The following is a 20403-nucleotide window of genomic DNA, read 5'->3' on the forward strand; positions in this document are numbered from 1 at the left end:
TGGGGGCTCTTTTTTAAAATTACTACTTTATATAATTCATCCACCTTGTATTGAAGAAACAACAATCTGAATGAATGACTTCACCTACCTGCAAAGAAAAGCCTTGGTCACACTGGAAGGAGACCATGTCGCCCACAGTGTAGCGATCCCCCACTTTTTGGCCGTTACTGGGAGGCGCCGGCTCTGGGCACGAATCCAAACCTATTGCTTATGACAGAGTCACAACACACAAGTGTGGACAGCGATCATTCTTCTGCATCACATAGGACAACACAAATTAAACAGAAAGTTGATTAGCTTAGTCCATTGTAAATGTCACCGAAATATTTAGGGTGTAACTAATCTGTTTCCATCCATGGAGACAACAGGGTTCATTAGAATCAAATGTACTTATAATGGAGAAACAATTAAGCCTCGTTTCTTTATCCTTCGCATTACAGCAGTGGTACCATTTAGAAAGCAGGGGAAAGCATAAAGCCATTCTTTGTGCATGTAATCACAAAGTCTAGTCAAATGTGATCTGAGCAATCAGAGCGAAATTACAAAGAAATCTCTGAAGTAATGCTTGACAGAAGCATTAAGCTGGATTTGAACAAAATGATTACAGTGTCACTTCCCAGGTACAGAAGTGACTTATTAAGTGTTCTTTTGGCTTAAAAGCAATGGTTATGATTTAGGTCACATAAGTGTGGGACGTTTTAGGTAAATTAAACCTACATTTGCTGTTACACAGACAGAGGATCAGAAACACAGATTTGCATTCAACCTTTTTAAAATTGCTACCTTATAATGCTTCAGATGAGATTACTTTTTAGCATTTTTATTATTCCTACATTGGTAATTCTATTTCCATTTGAATGACTCATGTTCCATTAAAATAGGCTCACAGTAGAGATGCACAAAAAAATCAGTCAGTGACCAAAATAGGAAGGAAAGGGATCTTTTCCTGTCAGTGAATGAACAATACATAAGAGCTGCCAACAAAAACACTCTCTGGTACAGTAATTGTGACAAAGTAAAGAACATCAACTATGAGGATTGTTTACTATAAAGACATGTCAAATGTTCTAAAGGAGATCAAAATGCTTACACAATGTTGCTCTACTTTATTTTTAAAGTGTGGAAGTCTAGATATTATGGAATATGTAGGATTAAGACATTTTGGAGTTAATGTATCGGTCTACATTCTGCAGGTAATTCACAGACAGGTTGCTTTAGCAATAGTAACGTCTCGAGCCTCTAAGTTAAAACAGCAAAAACAGTTGAAAATTGTAACTTTTATAATTTTATGTTTGTTAATAAAACAAACATATCTTATATAGCATTTAAATTGTTTAATTGCAGCGCTATTGAATATACTCATCTCTTTTATGCACACAGTGGGGTACCGCTTCTGGCTCAAATATATAGAAATGCTCATATAAGGACATCTCAATCATTGTAATAATTTATTGAGTGGTTTAATAATCCAACAACAGTAAAATGTGGTTTTTCTCATCTCAAATATTAACTTGGACATAGCTGATGTTGATTTTGATCGGATGCATCAGAAAAAAAAATATCGTGTGATATAGTACACTTTGGCATTTATATATATATATATATATATATATATAAGAAAAAGAAAAAAACAACTTAAAATTCATCTTGTACAGCTGTAAATCAGATACAATTTATTTTTATTTGGTTTAGTTTTATAAATAATAATGTCCCATGAACTGTATAATTTGCAAAGTTCTGCAACCAAAACATTGTTGTGACTGTCAACATTTTATTACTAATGCATAAATGTTTTCAATTTATTCCAAAAGTAAAAGAAAGCATGATGACAAATGAAAACTGGACTAAATTTTGCTAGCAACACAGGAACAACATTGTTCTATTGTTCTGTTTGCAGGAACTAGCAACAGATGTACATACCATTGAAGGGCATTAAAATGCACATGATTGTACACTCTCATTCAAACCCACTCAGAGTGTCAACAAGTCCAAATGGATGGATGTCTGTAAACACGGGAGCAAATATAGCCATACAATATTCAGAACAGAAAGGTAACTCATCAGAGCGGAAAATAGCTCAAGTGATGACTCCACTCAACACCTAGGGGAAGTTAGAATATTTGTGTGGGAGGTGATGGTAACCTAAAGAGGCACAGAGCATTGAGGTCCATGAAAGCATCCCCATGCAATAATTCAGTAAAAGAAGAGCTGCTGCAAATGAACAATGTGGATTCTTTCAACTTAGGATTCACATAAGACTATTACACATTATCAAGGAGATTTGGTTTTGCAAGTCACAAAACTGTGAAATTGCTGTCATAGTATGAGGCAGCCAAGAAGCAAGTGTAACATCAAAGTACAAAGCTGCTATAAATTAAACAGTTCAATGTAATTACCATATGTCCACACTGCACGGAGCAGACAGTGGTTCGTTCTGCACTGTACTGTAAAAGAGGCAAACTGTTTCATAAAGCAGCGCATTATGTTTTACTCCAACAGCAAAGGCAACGGTGAAATGTGTTTGCGAGATAATGCTGGGATTTTCTTTCTGTGCTTTAAATAATGAAACACTGAACCTGACTGTGTTCCATTTATTAGAAATCAACTAAGGAATCCTGTAAGACCTACTCACATTGTCTGAAGGCTTTTAACAAAACCCCGGCTGCAGTAAAGCACTTCCCTTTCAGCACTCATTTCCGTAATTTGGCATTTAACTGCAGGAGCACCGTTTAAACCGCTGTTTAAGTTAGGAACAAGTGTCCGCCAACATATGGCAAAAGTTCCAATGAAACTGGGTGTATCCTTTGGCAAATACCTTTACATTGTTGCAGGAACAGACTCCCTGCTGTCAGAAAGTTGACGTGTCCCTGCATGAGCTGCCCTGTTTGGACCGAGTCCCATCCTTGTTATACACAATTGGTATTTAAACAGGAAGGCTTGCCAACTGTATTTACCTAATTAATTCTGAACCATGTGTGTCACGAAAACTGCAGCCGTGCCAAAGGAGAATACGGCATAAAAAACGAGTTTATCGGTTTTTGTTTTCACTTGGTTCTTGTTTTTGCTTTCACAAATTTATTAAGCCTACATAAATCTAACATTTACATTAACCGCTTAAAATGCATCATACCAGGGAAGATAATAAGAACTATTTGGCATTCAAAATAAGAAGCTGGAGGCGGCATCCAAAAAAAAAAAAGAAAAAAAAAAATCAAACCTAAGAAGATCTACCAGGTACACGAGAAAGCGAAGACTTTGCAAACATAGCTTTTTACGCTGAGGAAAGAAAATTAATTAAGCATTAAAGCAAATATTATGACAGACTGAATGTTCATAAACATGGAGGCAAATATAACTCAAGTTAAATATATTTAAAATACAGTTTGAGCTGCTATTACACACAAGGGCTAAGATAACGCAGCTTACAAGGCAAGTTTCTTTCTCAACTGCGTCAAAATTCAATAAAATTTGAATCAGAGTAACAATGCTAACATTGTCATCTTTTAATAATTCACTATTCTCAAATATATCTAACTTTATAATTAGAGGAGTACTGATATTGTACATATGGTCATAATATAGCACAAATTGGAAATAAAATGAGTCTATAATCGTCATATAATCCCAGGATTTTTAAATTATATTAATACATTAATATTATGTATTAATGATGGAGACAAAGCATCACTTTCTTCAACACTTAGTCATATGAGCTTCTTTTGTTGATCCTCCATTATTCAAGGAGATTGATACCTTCTGTCCATTTAATTACTGATTAATTCTAGTTATTGATTTTATTTCTTACGTTCTACAGTCAGCTTTCATTGGCATGATGACTAATAGACAAGCTATTATAGTTTCAAACATTGGTTTTAATATAGTTTTAGAAAGAATTAGAATATTATAGTAAACAAGGCATAAAGAAGTCCTGAGCATGTTTAATAATGATCATAGTACTATCGATAATATCTATCATAAGATAGTTGCATCTAAAAAAGCTTAAGAAAATCAGTTCTGGAATCCCGCTTGGATGTAAAACCAATGAATAAAATCAAGAACTAATACAAACAAAGCCTTAATGAAGGTGGCCCTAACAGACATGTTAAAATAAATACAAAAGAAAACCTTTAAATTATGGCTATACGGCACATCATGGCAGCATAATATTAGCGGTAGATTAGGTGCGTTAAATAATAAAACAATTTTAAAAAGTTTCGAATAATCGAGATACTCGAATCATCAAGGAATTGTTCCAGCCCTAGACTCGACCGCGATATAATGAATTATCCATTTGGCTCCATTTTGAGAACATACCTCTTTGATTTTGCACTAGATTGGACTAAGGCAGCCTCAACATTTAATTCAATCAGAAAATGGACAGGTTCTGTTAGGAAATTGGAGAGATCTTATGGGATAAATCAGAAACTTGGCATGCTCAAAATTTCAATAGGGAGTTTGTAGTGGTTTAATATTGAGGTGGCAGCCTATGATGATCCCAAGTGCGTCATGAAGAAGCCTGGAAGAACTAACTATGCAAAGTAGGCCTCCAAGGCAAGAGAGAAGCATGGACACCATCAAACGACACGTAGACTCAGCTTTAATAGCTTCTGGGAGCGAAGGGGGTTGGGAATTTTTCCAAGTTGTTCTTGCAAATGATAAATGTATTTGTCATGTTGTAGAAAACAAAAAAGCCCTGGCGTCATATTTAGAAATAAGGAACGGAGAGGATGAGGAGGAAAGGGAAGTGAGTAGCGGCTCATAAGGTTTATGGTATACTTTTATAATTGTCACAACACAGTTTATTAAAAACACTTTCAGAGCTCCAGAGCCTCAGGATACAATTATTGTGTAGATGACAAACTTGGAAGCACTCCATAAAAAAACAAACAAAAAAACACCCTGACCTGCATTCTGTCCCTCTGATAAGATGATGGAAATACTGATGGTGATTCCTTCTACAAACAGGAGAGCATTCCATATTCTAAAAATAGAAATCATACCAGGATGATACTTAGGACATATGAATAAAATGTCCTAGAAAGGAGCAGATGCATTTCTTTCTGATCACAAAGAGCTAAGATTACTTTGAAACTGAAGTGTGGTTTTTCTTTTAATTTTTGTTTATTTTTGTTGTTACAAATTTGCTTTGATTGGGCATGTTCAGACAGTCATGGAGGTCCTGGAGACCATGGGGTGGTCTAATCTAGTGGGAAGGGAGCCTTAGGAATGGTGGTTTAAACACTCTACATCTAAGACGTGGTAATGGGCAATAGACATGATTTCTGTGACTGGCCTCACTGGAATTCAGCAATTACACAAAGGGGATTTTATTTTATTTTTTTTAAACAGATGGTCTTCTGGTTGGGTCTGAGCCATTCCATGTAGTCATTTTCATTTTCCTGCTTTTATGCTTAGTATTTGGAGCACTATAATGTTTCAAAGTAGGGTGTGTAAAAACCTTTAAACCCATTTAATCCCAAATTTTTCCCAGACATGAAAATATTAAAATGAGATGTCATTGATAGCCCTTTGAACTAATCAAGGGGAAATAAGTTTAAAAATTGTGGAAAAATATATGAAAAAGTGTTTTTTTATGATCTGTTACAATTGTGATGAATTGATATGGTGTTCTAATACTAAGATGAGCTAAAAGTGCTTTTTCCAAATAGACATGATCATAATATGTGAACATTGTTTCTTTAGTAGAATATATCTTGCCACAGCATTACTTTAGTGCAACATTTGCTCTGTAAAGTACAAATTTGACTATCAATATATTCTAAACCAAGGTAAATTTGAGTGCTTGAGTGTTTATGCATAATTATATTGAACTTCAGTCAGTTGTAGTGTCATCACAGTAACATAGATCATAAAGATAACATCTACAGTAGAGGCTTTCATTTATATTTCTGAAAATTATGAACATTTGTCACACTGTCATAAAGTAAAACTCAATAGACTTAGTCCAGGAGTCTCCAACTCCAGCCAGTGATAAAATAATGTAGAAGGAAACAACTAAGTAAATATCAGTAAGGTGTAAGTAATTTAGAACGGTTCTGTTGGTCAAATACATATTTGTGACATATGTGTCTCAATTATTACAATTGTAAAATTGTTTATGTGCTATTGAATGTTACTACTTCTATTGGCCATAAGACAGTGGGTAGCACCATCTGACTGCTTCATATCACACTGCTTTGGTTTGTTGTCAATCCTTAGAAATGTCAAGATTTCTGCAACAATGACCAATGTGAAAACAAACCATAATGTGCAGCAATATATTTGACAAAAGCACAGTGAATCAGTGTCAGTATCTTAAAATGCCCAATACCAAACACCACAGAGTTTTTGACTGTCTGTCAGAGAACTGAAACCGAGTCATGATTCCAGGGGCAGGAAGAAATCTAAAACAGAATTTCTAAAAAGGTAAAGAATCAAGCTGATGCAATGGTCCCATCACAGTCCAAACCTTAACGTGATTAAAACGCTGTGGTGGGGCCTGACAGCTCAGTGCAGATGAATGTCAGTGAGCTTCAAAGAGCTTAATAAATGTTGAATAGAGGTTTATGTCAGAATTTCTCCACAAGTGCAAGAGAATGACAAGGTCATATGGCTGATAATCACTGAAAGCTACAGCAGCTAAAAGTGTACAAAGGTTACTCCTAACTTTTGTGTATTTGTGCATTTGTGTATTTGGATGTAAATATTGTGTAATGAAACATACATAATAAAAAGGCCATGTTTACTTTACATTAGTGCATGGTTACATACAATGACTCTTGTTTAGAGGGGGAGAAAACACAATATGTATGTACCACACAGTGCTTCCTTATCTTTGCAATAATGTAGATGTATGAATCTAAAATATTGACAATCGTGTCTTTGACTCATTGGAATCATTTTAAATAAGCTGCTGTCTTTAAATAATTTATTTAATACATTTCACAAACATATGTTACAAGTCTATTTTTAGTTCTGCTTGCAGGTGCAGTTGCCAAATAACTAATTCTAAAACATCAATCCCAACAGACCATTTCTGAAGGCAATTCAATTAAAGTTGTTTTTCTTTTATTTAAAAGTCCCTTCCAAACGACAAAGCCTGTTATATTTTTTTTTTTTTATTTCTCGTGTGATTTAGTGAGACAATATTATTGTTTAGTTCATGTCAGATCAGAGATCCAGATCCCTGATCCTCAAGATAAATTATGCATCATGTTTTAGATGTTGTCATTAGCAGGACCTGCTGATGGTTTAGTGAAATCACTTGAATCACGTGTCCTGGAGCAGAGACGCAACTACAACATGTAGGAGAGTATGCCCTCTGGGACACCGTTAGATATTCTTTGTCATTTTAGTAATTAAGATTATAACCTCTCTAATTATGTCTTCTTTTGATATTCAAGACTTTTTCAATAAACCCCAGATCTCTTACTTCATAAACTCTCTTCCCCTGTGCTTCCACAGGGCATCAACTCGCAGTCACAAAAGATCCAAAAACTAAAGGCCTTTTTTAAGTGATAAATGTAGCCATTGACAGAGAAATTTATGGCTCTGTGCTCAGTCCAAAAGTCCAAATGATTCATTTCTTTATTCTCTGGGGTATATTTCCTCCCTGATACAAATTAAGCAACGACAGACACAAATATCATTTTGGACACACATTTATGTCGCTGTTTAATTAACACAAATTAGCAACACTGAGTTGAAGAAATATTTATGGAAACAAAGTCACTTTCCAAGAGGCTCAAGTTATCTGAAAATATGCACCTGAACAAGCACAGTGAAGGGAAAAAGAGGAGATACCAATTTTCATGTCAGTATGAATTCAAATTTCACAATAAAAATAAATTCAAGGTCCTTGCACATATGTTGCAGCAACTTTAAATGTAAAATCGCACAAAGAAAGCTCACAGAGAAACATGTCACCGAAATGATTCTCAACCACCGATGCTGTGAGGAAGAGGGAGCAGAGGTAGACACCTGCTACCAAATATCCCCCAGGAATACCAAAGATGGACGGATTGGCATATGCTGGTGATGAAGTTATTCTTAACAGTGGTGTGTCGCTGAGGGACTTTTCTCACCGACAATAAGGGCAGATTAAGTGATGATGTGTCATCACACCAGCAGTAAATTTGTGGAATCTGTTGAGCTGAACTGAGATCAGCTGTTGTGTGAGCAGGAGTGTTAGGAGGAAAGTCCCATTATGTCATTCTGGTATTCATTATTTCAACACCACAAACCTCTGTAAATCTTTTTTTTTTTTTTTTTGTTGGGTATGATTTTTGAACTGCTGTCCATTTACATCACTGCTAGTAGTTGACTTTTACGTCACAATGACATATTTTAAATGTACCTTGTTAACAAAAAAATCTCATAGGACCATAAATTGCAGAAGCAGATAAAGAAAAAAACCATCTGAGGAATACACAAGGGAAAGAAAAGCACTTAGTATGTCGATAACAGTGGACTGTTTTATTAAGAATCACCCTTATTCTCATTTGCACAAATTTTTGACTTGAGGGGATGCAGTAAATGAGTCACTCCATAGGGACCAGCCACACTCTTTAAATGTTAGTACACAAAGCTCCTTTTGGAAAAAAAGAAAAAAAAGCCTCTGAGTGAATACCCCACTGAGAGATGAGCAAATTCAGGTCGTAAATGAAAAGGGATCCGAGTCCAGTAACTTGAGGCTATGCACAAATTTGAAAGCAAAAGCACTGGAGAATGCCAGGCTGGAACAGAAAAAAACGCAGACACAGAGACTGGAAATTAAACTATACAGAGGGTAAAAAAAATATACTCTCCGTTCTATTTCCTGGCTCATAATTTTTCTATCAACGACTCACTGTGCCATCTAGACCAGCAGCATCACTTTTGTGTTTTAGCCCTGAGCAGCAGCTGCAACGTACAGCAGGGGAACAAAGACAAAGGGACAAACAAGCAGACATGTCATCTCTCATACCTGTGTATTCCAAGTGGAAACCAGCAGCAGATACACTGATGTCAGACTGGAAGGTCAAGTACAGGTTGTTGGAGGTACTGTTCAGCAGTTGGGGGATTGTTGTGCCTGTATTATAAAATAAGAGAATGCATTTACACTCAACCAAAAGCAAAAAAGGGCTTTGCACAGTATTATTAGCACAATTTCAGTGAGAACAGCAAACAAAAAGTTTATGCCTAGGACTTCCAATGGAGAATGTAACTTCACTACATCTGCATGGAGTGGAGGCCATGTTGGATGCTATCCTCGGGGCTATGTGGTGATTTCTGACTTTTCCAGGCAGGTTACATGTTAGTTGATATCAAATTGAAAATGGGTCACAAGACACACATTTTAACATTTCAATATTTTTTACCTTTTGTACAAAATCACAGTTTAAGATTCATGAAGTTTTTGATGAAGTTTCACCATAAATGCACCACCCATTCTACTGTTCAGCTGGACTCAAATAATCTAAGTTTTTTGTTCAATTATTCCTCACCCATTTCACAAATTATTTACTGATAAAGGTGCCACACCTTAATGTAGTGTGACTTTTAAATAACATTCTAATGGATTTTAGACTTCATGCTTCAGAAGCAAAAACATCTAAATTTTCCTTGTTTGTATATTTTAGTGATATAATAAAGTGAATTCATGTCATTGTTCAAAGTTACCATTTTAAAAGAATCCAACACCAGCCTATCTCTGGTAAGGATCACATTTCCTTCAAAGTCATTTGAGCACACCACATTTTGACTGCAAAACATTTTAAATGAAATCCTGAAACCCCAAAATGGCAAACCATTTTCAATTACGACAGACAATTATGGAGATTTGGCATCTCTGATGTCAGGGACATCTTTTTCGATTTCAGCTGCACGTCTGTAACTTTGCCAGCAGATTTTGACATCCAGCGTAATGACAATAATGCTCATTGGTTTAGGCCAGGCTAAAACTGATTCCTGGCAATCTATAACGCTTTAACCTTTTCACCTCTGCACATCTGCTCTGCCTTGCTGGAGCTATACAAGAGAGCTATTTTACTATTCAAAGAGCTTTGTTCTAAATGAAATATTCACCTCTTGAAAATTTTGACAGCTCATCTCTTAAAATGGATATTGCAGCAGAAGTCATTATGCTGCACCAGTCCCTCCAATAGTATGATTTAGCATCTAAAATGATGGGATAGCCTGCTTCTTGTTGGTTACCATGTGGTAAGTGCACAATTTTCATCAATGCGTGTCCAGTGACAATGCTACATTTGTAAAATTCCTGACTGAACTGGGGCTCGGATAATGAAAATATCTGCCGTAAAGACAGACTTGTGGAAGAGAGAAGATATTGTTTTTTTCCTCTCTCTCTTGACTTCTTGGATTTTTCGACAGCCTTCTCAAAGGACATGCCAAATGTCATCAGCCCCATCACCACATCTGTCTGCTGCTAGAGTTTTGCGACATCTGATTGAAATTCAAGTGGGAACTGACAACTAAAATTTAGCTATATCAAATTTACCCGAGTAGCTCCCAAGCCTTGGAGCATTGCCATCCACGCCATCAAAAAAGTCCAGTGAGTCCCAGTTGTGTTCCGTAGCAAAGGTTACAACCTGGATCTGAATAAGAAAACAGTCTTAATACAAATGTAAAACAGCACATACCTAATATGTAGCCCATTTGGAAATAAAGACATCTCTTCCTAATTTTTTTTAATATTTTTTATTAAGTGTAAAAAAAAAAAAAACATTGCTTACTTGTATGCCAGCTCCTTCAGGAACAGATATTCTCCAAGCACAGTTCAGATAATTTGAGTATGTCTCAGGGTATCCGGGGGAGAGGATGGTGCCACGACGCTCAGTTAACACTCCACCACAGGGAACTGGAGAAAGGACAAAATATAGGGGGAAAAAAAAAAAAAACAGAAAATGGGAAGAGATAGCTCAGTAGTGATCACAGTGAGGGAGTTTGTGCTTGTGAAATTAAACGGGTAATGTCAATAATGTTAAACATTTAATTAAAATAGTACACAAATTGTGGCTTACATTAATTAATTAATACTTTATATAAGCAGTTTTCATTGATGTTATAACTCCAAGTTGTGTGTGGGATATCGCTACCAATTAATAACCCTCTCAACATAATGTTTTGCATGTAAGCCAAAAACTTCAACTATAGCTTCATTTGACCAGAACACCTAATTCTAATGGTTTGTGGCTAAATAAATATGGGAATTTATTTAGTTTTTGGTGCAGGACTGATGGTCCAAATCTCCTACTTAAGCTACGAGTCTCTGTAGCTTCTCCATAGTTTCCATTGGTCTATTGGCTGCTTCTAATGCCCTCCTTGGTTACCTCGTAAGTGGCTGTATTTGCATTTGTTCCATACTCTTTCTGATTTGGATGATGAACTGAACAGTGCTTTGTGAGATGCTCAAAACACAGGATATTGTTATATATTCTAACCCTATTTTTAACCTATGTAAAACTTTCTCCCCAACCAGTTTGCTGTGTTCCTTGACCTTTGTGATGTTGTTGCTTCGCTGATGTTCTCTAAAAACCTCTGAGGCTTTCACAGCTGAATTTATACAGAGATGAAAATAGAAACAAGACTTACTAACTACGTGACTTCTGAGCATGGCTTTGTTGCACTGGACTTTAAGGGAATTAAAGCAGTTGAACACAAAGGCATAACATTTTTTCCCAGATTTTTATTTGCGACAATTTTTAAAACCATTCCTTACCCTTTATAATTTTGGTATAATTCGCATTGGTCTATCACAGAAAACCTAAACAAAGTACTTTGAAGTTCTGGTTCAAAGTGACAAAAGAGAAAGAAAAAAAAAAAGAATGGTTTTGCAAATTCCTGTAAAATGGTCTTTCCATCTTCTAAAAGGCATAATAACTTTGACTTCGATGAGACAATATAAAACCTGCAACATTAATGAATTGATTTTTACAAGATAGATATCCAGACAGTATTAAAAATCAGTTTTAATGGATCTATAACAAGATTAACAAGATTAACAGTCATGTCTTCTTCTGCCCAGAAGTGAACATTTAAAACTTTACTTTGCATCAGATTTAAAAGTTTATGAAATTTCAGTCTTCCAAAGCCCAAAACAAAACGTATTTATTTGAACTGCTAAAACATGTTGGTGTGCTACATATTTTCAGCAGTGCCACAGGTAGTTTTTGACATGCTGACATAGCTTCACACTGTGACATTTAAGCATTTGTAGAAAACAACATCCTAAACAATGGCTAGTTTTGTTTTTCCACAGGTTTTTCCTGGCAGGTGCCAAGTGCAGATTTGAAGCACCTATTGAGCTTATCTTCACCTGAGCCTGATTTATCCTATACAGGTCTGCAATAATCATTGTTTTGATTTTCATGAGTAAATAAGTAATGGAGAGATCGTCTCATCAAAAGTTCAGAGTTTCAATAATTAGTTGGCATAAATACCAGTATTTCTCTAGGTGGTACTTTTTTTCTGTCAGAAAGACAATTAGAGCGCAGCTCCACAGTGACTACTTTGTTCTTATCCTCTTGACTGACACAATTGAGAAAATTACTTTTGTTCTACAGCTCAAGCAGCCACAAATTGGAAAGTCACTCTTTTATAATATCACAGTATCAGCTTCTTACAAAGGCATATTGACATGAATTTACTGCTGAATTATATTAACTCTACGATCACATTACAGCTTAAGGATATTATTTCATTTTCTTTTAAGACTCCTTGACCATATTAAGAAAGTTGTAATCTTATATTCAGTTATTTTAAGTAAACCGTTATTCAAAATCAATTTAGTTACTGTGAACATTAGCTGTTTTTTATTTAATATCAAAAGATCACATGACTATTACCAACGTTTAACTATCAAAATGGGAAAGAACGAGTGGGAATAATGCTTTGTCATCTTGAACAAGTCAACCCAAGTTCCTCTGAGGTCTGATATCTACGAGGCATTTTTGTCTCAGCAACCGCCTTTCACAACACTTTCTCTTTTTTGGCCCTTTCTCTGTAAAGCTGAGGATATCTGTGTGTGAAAATCCCAGCAGATCAGTAGTTTCTGAAATACTTAGATCAGACCATCTGGCAAAAACAGCTACGCCACCTTCCAAGTAACTTAAATCTGCTTTTATCCACATTCTTGGCTTCAGCAAATCGCCTCCACAATATCTAGAGGGCATAATGCTTTGGTGTAGCTGCCATGTCATTGGCTTACTTCATGTTTGCGTTAATAGGTAGTTTGAACAGGTGTATGTTCTAAAATTGCCTGTGTGCGTGTGTATGCGTTTGAATTTTTGTGAAATAAAATTAATTTCTATAATGCACAAAAATTACATTTTCTCCCTTAGATTAATGAGTCATAAATATTCCATAATAATAATCAAGTCCTTATAAGCCTACTGTTGTTGAGCCACTATTAAGAAATAGTGCAACTTGGATCCAGCACAGCTTAAAAAAAATTACAGGCATATCGCCAAGATCTCTTTAATATCAAAGCATCTTGAAAGAGTAGTGGCAGAACATGTGCTTCTTTTATGGAGGCACATGAGGTCTTTGAGAAATGTCTGTCTGCCTTTTGCAAGCTCCACTCCAAAGATGATTAATCAGATTTTTTTTATTTTTTTATTTTTTTAGCCAAAAATCTTTTCTGGGCTATGAATACTTGTATGTCTTCAGAGAAGAATTGGAAATGACGGTTCATAGTTTTTTTTTTTTGTTTTTTTTTTTTTTTTTTTAATGTTTTCTTGATTATTGCAACGGTACTTTCATTATTTTGAAAATAAGAACAATCTGTACCACATCCAGTAAGTTCAGTAAAGATTTTAACCAAAACAAAACAGACAGAACGTCACTCCAGTTTTAAACTCATTACATTGGCTAACTGTACAGTTTTTAGTGTCTTTCCTGCCAAATGTATACATCTAAAAGAACCATGTGGCCATAGGGACAAAAAAAGGTCAAGTAAACACGACACATAAACTGAGTAAAGTACTGCTGAGGATGTTTATTCTTTTTTTCCTCTGGTTTTATTCAATTTAAATCTTCACTGGGGTTTGTTTGTATCCTGTAGGGCTGCAGCAAAATGTTTGAGACATATGTGAGAATATTGCATCAATTAAGAATAATTTGATGATAACTTAATATTTTAAAAGCGATTTGTGAAGGATGGGTGCAAACTGAAAAAGACAGGTTTCATTATCCAAGATGTACAACAAGCCAAGTTGTTATGAGAACCATATGGCACGGTTAATTTATTCAATTATGAAGCAATTCCTAACAATAATCCTTGTTGGTACCTGCAAACGTCTGCATCCTCCAATAATACTGCAACGCAATGCAGGAGCACGAGACTTGTTCCCTCTAGTTTGAAAAAATGTAAATGGCCTGTTTGTTGCTTTTTCAGATTCTACACCACCTTTAACTAATCTGATGTATTTTTCTGTATTTCCAGTCTAAATATATTAATTATAAACATACTTTAAAACACTAATGTAGCCCAGTCTCCTGTAGTGACCGTGAGACTGAAAAGATATGAACGATCGTTCATCTCTTGGTAGCCAGACTGAAAAACAGTTGTTATGCGCAAGTGTTTTTGTCAATCTGTGGATTTATATATATTTCAAAGTTGCATATACACTGCCACACCACTGGCAAAGAATTTGTAGAGGTGATATAGGCAACATATGTCACTTACAAAAGGCAAAGTCAGACTGAATCTAATCAGATGACCTTAAAACAAGTGAGATTCAAACAAATAAAGCAGAACTGACAAAAGCACAAACTCTCACTCTGTCTGGTGCTTATTGGATTCTTCCTCATACGAGATTTGCTGCTGAGAGAACGACGTCTGACAGACGAGCTGAAAATGTTTCAGAATTCACTTTGGAACCTGTCAAAAGTAACTTATCCACTGCATTGTTCACAAAGCCCAAGCGATCAATTCAACAGTCTGTGCCTGCTGTTGATCCCCGTTCTCTAGTAACACATCCTAAAAGCCTCTTGTGACATCAATGACCCAACTGTATAAAATGTGGAAATGGTACAGAAATTCATACTTCAAAACACAACCATATAGTATGCTCTTGAAAGAGAATGTCACTTTGGTAAATAACGTTAAGAGGTTAACAACAAAGCTGTGAACTTAAAAAAAAAAAGGGCAAAAGATGCTCCTATGACAATCCATTAAAATGAAAAAAATAAAAACTTAAAATATTTTGTAGCAGAACAATTGAAGCATTGTTTATTAGAAAAAAGAAAAGAACGTCAGTCGGGCGTAGTCCCAGTCATTTTCCTCTTTTATTAGTGAAACTTTCCAAATATTTCGTGCCATCAGGAGCAGCACTCTGGTCTGACCCTCCTCCACTCCCCCAGACTGAGACACTTTAATTGGTCTTGTGAGGCTCTTTCAGAACAAGACTCACTGGTTTAAAAACAAGCACTGTGCGACTCTGTTTACTTGTTGACACCTTCAAACAAGTGTTTCAACCAACTGTGAATTCCACGGTTTGGGCACGCCGAGCATGAATCACAGAAATATGTGAGGTTTTATAAGATTAGACAGTGATGAATTGTTTTAAAGTCAAACTTTATATTGCATGTTTATCATGCTGTTGACTTTTATTAGTTTATCTGAGAACAACTAAAAACAAAGATGATTGAGTTCATCTTATCAATCTACAATAAATTATTACACATGACAGCTCTCAGCATGAATACAATTCCTTTACATTTTAAAACCCCTGTAAAGTACTTTCAACCCAATTTCTTTGACATAAAAATATCAATATATGAAAGTCAGTTTCTCCAAATGAAAAACTGTGTGAGCGTTATGAATGCACTCAGGTGAAGAAAATTTAATCAGACCAAACTCTTCTTCAACTTCACCTAAAGAACTGTAATCTAATAACTTTGTTTTGTGAAATCAAAACCAGACTTGTGCTGAATCTTGTGCCGGGTCAGTTACAACAGGCTGAGGAAATGCAAATTTGTCTTCTGAAACAACGCCTGATGCTGTCATATCCAATAAAGACTGCCTGAGTAATTTACTATAGTGTGTTTTTTGTTTTTTTTTTCTCAAGTTCCTATGAGATTATATCCGTTATTCTGAATGAGTACACTGTCGCTGAGGGAGATGCTGCAGCCAGATTCAATCTTGAAATAAAAATCACTGTGTTTGAAATGAAACTGCGCGTGCCATGGCTATTCCCTCACTGCTTGGCAGGAAACTCGGATGAACCCTCGGTTGAAATCTCATGCACTTACCGTCTTGGATTATTTGCTTGCTGGCATGGGGCCGTATTTCAATAGGTTTTGCCTCACTTCATCATAGCTATGCATTTTTCCAAAGCGGCTGTGTGGGTTTCTTTGTGAGACTGAAACATGGCTTTTTAACTGCACGTCTTTGGAAAACCAGCATGTACAGAGAGAGAGAATGAAAACCACATCTACAGTGAGAACATAAAGAGTGAACAAGTATGTGCCGACATCCTTCTACATGCATGTCTCTAGGATGGCTGGTCAAGCAAACATATGAAAAGAGATATTCACATAAGTTGTTGGGTGATACAACTATAGAGCTTAAAAATTGCTATCTATTGCCAAATGTTTTCTACCAGAGATTAAAAAAAGTAAAATGTTCAGTATCTGAGACTAAATATCAAATCTAACAATTACACACACCTCTCTTTAGGTAGTGGTTGGAATGTTTTACTGAGAAATTAGACTTTTTTTTCAGAAACTGAAGTGCCACTGTTAATTTCTTGTATGTAAATAAATGTTTTTGTTTTGTTATTATATAATTGAAAAAAAAGAAATGTTTTTTTCTATCTTTGCTTGTTTTCAAGAGTAGAAAAAGACAAAATATATTTTAAAAAACGCATAATACTTTTGCTTACACTTTCATTTTGAAAGCAGGATTTCATGTATTTCTTTCTTCTCAAAACTTGTTATGATTGTACTCAAGACTTCTCCTTGTGTTCACACTTGGTCTCTGCTCTGACCCATTAAGGCATAGACTCCTCTAGACCCTTGAAGCTGTTCCTTGCTTACTGGCAAAAAGATCTTAGTAGAAGACGGCATGGAAAGATCAAGAACTGCAGAAATTAACAACTTAAATGTGTTGTTCTGCACCTTAAATCATTCTCAACTGTTTTTCTGTTAAGAGGTACGAAATTATCCTGTTGACCAACAGCCATCAGAGAAAAAGCCTTCCTGATGTGTAGCCACACATGCAACAAACTGCAAAGCGCTGTTCATTCCGACAGCATTCCATCAGAACCATAAAGTGATTTCAGCTGCAGTTGCTCATTTGCTGAATCGGACCACTGGGACAGTCTTCACTCTCTATTTGCATTAGTGAACCTTGACCATCCATAACCCTGTCATTGGCTCACTACTGTTCATTTCGGCCCCTTCACTTAGATCCTTGTCCACTTTTTCTGCGTCTAAATGGAGTCAGTTTTATGAATAAAATGTTTTAGCCTAACATGTCCTTCATCCACAAATGTGAGCCATGATGATAAATGCTTCACCTGTCAGTGGTCATAACTTCGATCTCCCTCGCAAAGCAGTGAGATCGTAGGATCTCATGCACTGCAGTAGTCCGGATGAAAGTCAGTGTTTTTAACAATTACCATGATAATAGTAATACATTAGTGTAATTAGTTGAAAATAAATTTACGATTAAAACATCAAGTGTCCTCTCAGATGCTTCGCAACAGACGTGAACAGAAGGTCTAAGCAACACTTTTTCTAAGCATACCAAAATGTTAGCAGTGATTCAGTTGAGTAAAGCTAATGAAGTTATGCATCAAAACTTACAGTAAATTGTAGAAAATAACAAGAATGACCAGTACCTTAAATATTCATGCTACCATCTTAGTTTTCATCAGAAACATAGGTCACTTTATAACGTCTCCTCTTTCCGAGTGTTTGTGTGTGTCTGAGCGCATACAGGGGAGCATAGCGAGAGCTCGGTGGGGAGAGCGCTTACCAGAACACGTGGGCACAGTGCCATTCCACTGGGCCAGGGCATTGGGCACGGCCTCGCACCTGATGGCGTTGGAGCCGTGCAGTGTGTAGCCTGGATTGCATTCAAAGAGCACCACCATGCCGATGCCAAAGTCGTTCCCTATCCTCTTCCCAAATCGGGGCTCAGGGACTGAGCTACACTGAGTGGCACTGGTCCGAGGTACAGCTATGGATAAAAGGGGAGGTAGCAAGAATCAAAGAAAGAAAGCCAAAGAGCGGTGGGTGTGTTAGGCAGACAGGCAACAGGGAGAAGAGGAGATGGCAAGACAAAGAAGGCAGAAGGATACAGAAAGCTCTTGTGAGTCTTCTCACACTTTATTTGTCACTCTCATCCTCAGTGCCAAGACAGGCTATTTGACATCACATCATTCTGCTCTGCTAAGTTATGCCCAGCCTCATCCATTGGCACTCCTCTGCTGACTTTATGTAATAGCAGCAAGGATAAATGCTTTATATAAGTGGAGAAAAAAGTAAACCTTACCTTGGTAAACAAAATGAAATCCTTTGGCTGCGTCTGTTCCATTTGCAGTAAACTTGAGTGTTATCTTGTTTCCTGAACTTAAAGGAAGCGTCTCGCCTAAATCAGAAACACAAAGGAGATGCAATCAAGACAGATGTTAATAGCTTGATTCTGGGAGCCGATTCAAAGACAATAGATGTTGAGCTTGATGGTCACCTTGTCTTTTGAGAACAGGAGACTGTTTACGTTCTACATTTGTCTAGGGAAAAGTGATTTGATTGGAATTTAAAAGACAACATGTTTGTGCTCGCTCTACTTTAAAACAAACATTTTAATTAAGTCAAATTCTAATGACAATATGAAGAAGAAAATTAAACAACTTAAATTATCCACCCTGTAAGTCTGGGTGTTGTGGCTACCTGAGTGAGATCCATATATGGACGAGAGAAGGACTGAATCTGTAGAAGGTCCATCATAGATTTCGACCACATCAGTGGGCAAAGTCTGAAACACCACAAACTGACCAAAAAGCACTGAAAAGAGAATCATGGAAAGAGACAAATTGCAGAAGATAATGAGTTAGAAAGTACATGAGTTATGTATTACATGAGTTATAAGAAGCTAAATACAGTTGAAAACACTTTGCTCTGTTCCTGGGTATTGAGGCCATTCCCATTCAGTGACTTAGTCATTATGACTTTACTTCTTGGTTCCAAAGAGATATTTCATTAATCTCTTTAAAATGCTCTGGAACAATATTGCATTATCAAAGCTTTTGAAAGATCTTTTAAAGCTTTTCTTTCAACTTTGGCTGCATTTTTTCTCATTTAAATCCAGTTCCTTTAATTAGGAACATGTTTTTTATTTATTAATTCACTCAACTCTGACTTCTGGATCATTTAAACAATAACAAAGTCTGTAAATAAAGATTTGTAACACATTTGGTATGCAGGCCACAATAATATGAAAACTACAATAAATTATCTAACTCATCTCTCTGTGTGTTAGGTTACTGGATTTTATCATATTCCTTAAAATAAGATACTTTTTAGCTTTACACAGCTTTTGTTCATTTGTCCCTCTTCCTCATTAAACCCACACAATACCAATGTGATGTTCTTGTGGCATGACATTAAACATATGGAAAATAACCTTCAGACAACACAGACAAATTGTAAACACACTTCCTTTCTGTGTATTCCTAAAGCTTTACACATTAAAACAATCAAACAATATATTTGTGATGAACCAAACTCATTCCATCCATCAATGTGGTTCTTACAATGTTTAAGAGGAAAACCTAAACATACTTTTCACCAGTCACACTCTCCAGCCTGTAATAGGGGAATGCAATATCTAGGCATTTCAAAACCGTAATATCTTCAACAAGTTCTTGTTCTGCGCTGAGGGCCTCTCCCAGTAGGATTTCCCCAGAAAATCTGAAAGAAGAATTGTCCAAGAGAAATCCTGAGCAGGTGCCCACAGCTAACTCCTTTTGATATGGAATAGAACATGTAGCTTTACTCAGGGTTCCTCTAGACAGGCCAAGTTCCTTACTGACCGAGTCTGAACCTAAAGGCAGAAGTTTGCTTTAGCTGCTTGTATGAAAAATGTGATTATTTAGGTCATGATCAATATTTTATTGTCTTAAGTGAAGGGTGAAACACAGATGGGCCAATACCTCAAGAGCTTTGATCAGTATTACTATTGAGGTGGCCCCACAATCTAACTTTCTTCCATGTATAATTTACCACAACAATGCTGAGTAACACATGCATACAGGAAGACTAAATCGCCTTTGTTGATCTTCCACACCATCTTCTGATCCCTTAAGTCACTGAGATGGTTGAACTTCTGAACCTAAAGCAAAGATCCCTATTTTTTGATTCCACTGCAAACTTGTTGCCTATTGTTCCAGCACA

At 36.2% G+C, this 20403-nt stretch overlaps 1 protein-coding gene across 4 annotated transcripts in view; it reads right to left on the reverse strand.

Annotated features, from left to right (window-relative positions):
* LOC106960921 (CUB and sushi domain-containing protein 3-like) overlaps positions 1–20403 on the reverse strand; it is a 220871-nt gene that overhangs the window by 45940 nt on the left and 154528 nt on the right. For 3 of the 4 annotated variants that reach the window (XM_015054321.1, XM_015054318.1, XM_015054320.1), the window contains 7 exons: positions 18901–19014; positions 18503–18598; positions 17984–18187; positions 10734–10858; positions 10499–10595; positions 8966–9070; positions 89–207 (listed from right to left, as the gene is read on the reverse strand). In XM_015054321.1, coding sequence (XP_014909807.1) covers positions 89–207; positions 8966–9070; positions 10499–10595; positions 10734–10858; positions 17984–18187; positions 18503–18598; positions 18901–19014 — 860 coding nt within the window. The remainder of the gene's footprint in view (positions 1–88; positions 208–8965; positions 9071–10498; positions 10596–10733; positions 10859–17983; positions 18188–18502; positions 18599–18900; positions 19015–20403) is intronic. The other variant, XM_015054319.1, reaches the window with a different exon arrangement.

The sequence above is a fragment of the Poecilia latipinna genome, unplaced genomic scaffold, assembly GCF_001443285.1.
Source record: "Poecilia latipinna isolate Pla-1442-1.1 unplaced genomic scaffold, P_latipinna-1.0 Scaffold1243, whole genome shotgun sequence".
Lineage (NCBI taxonomy): Eukaryota > Metazoa > Chordata > Actinopteri > Cyprinodontiformes > Poeciliidae > Poecilia > Poecilia latipinna.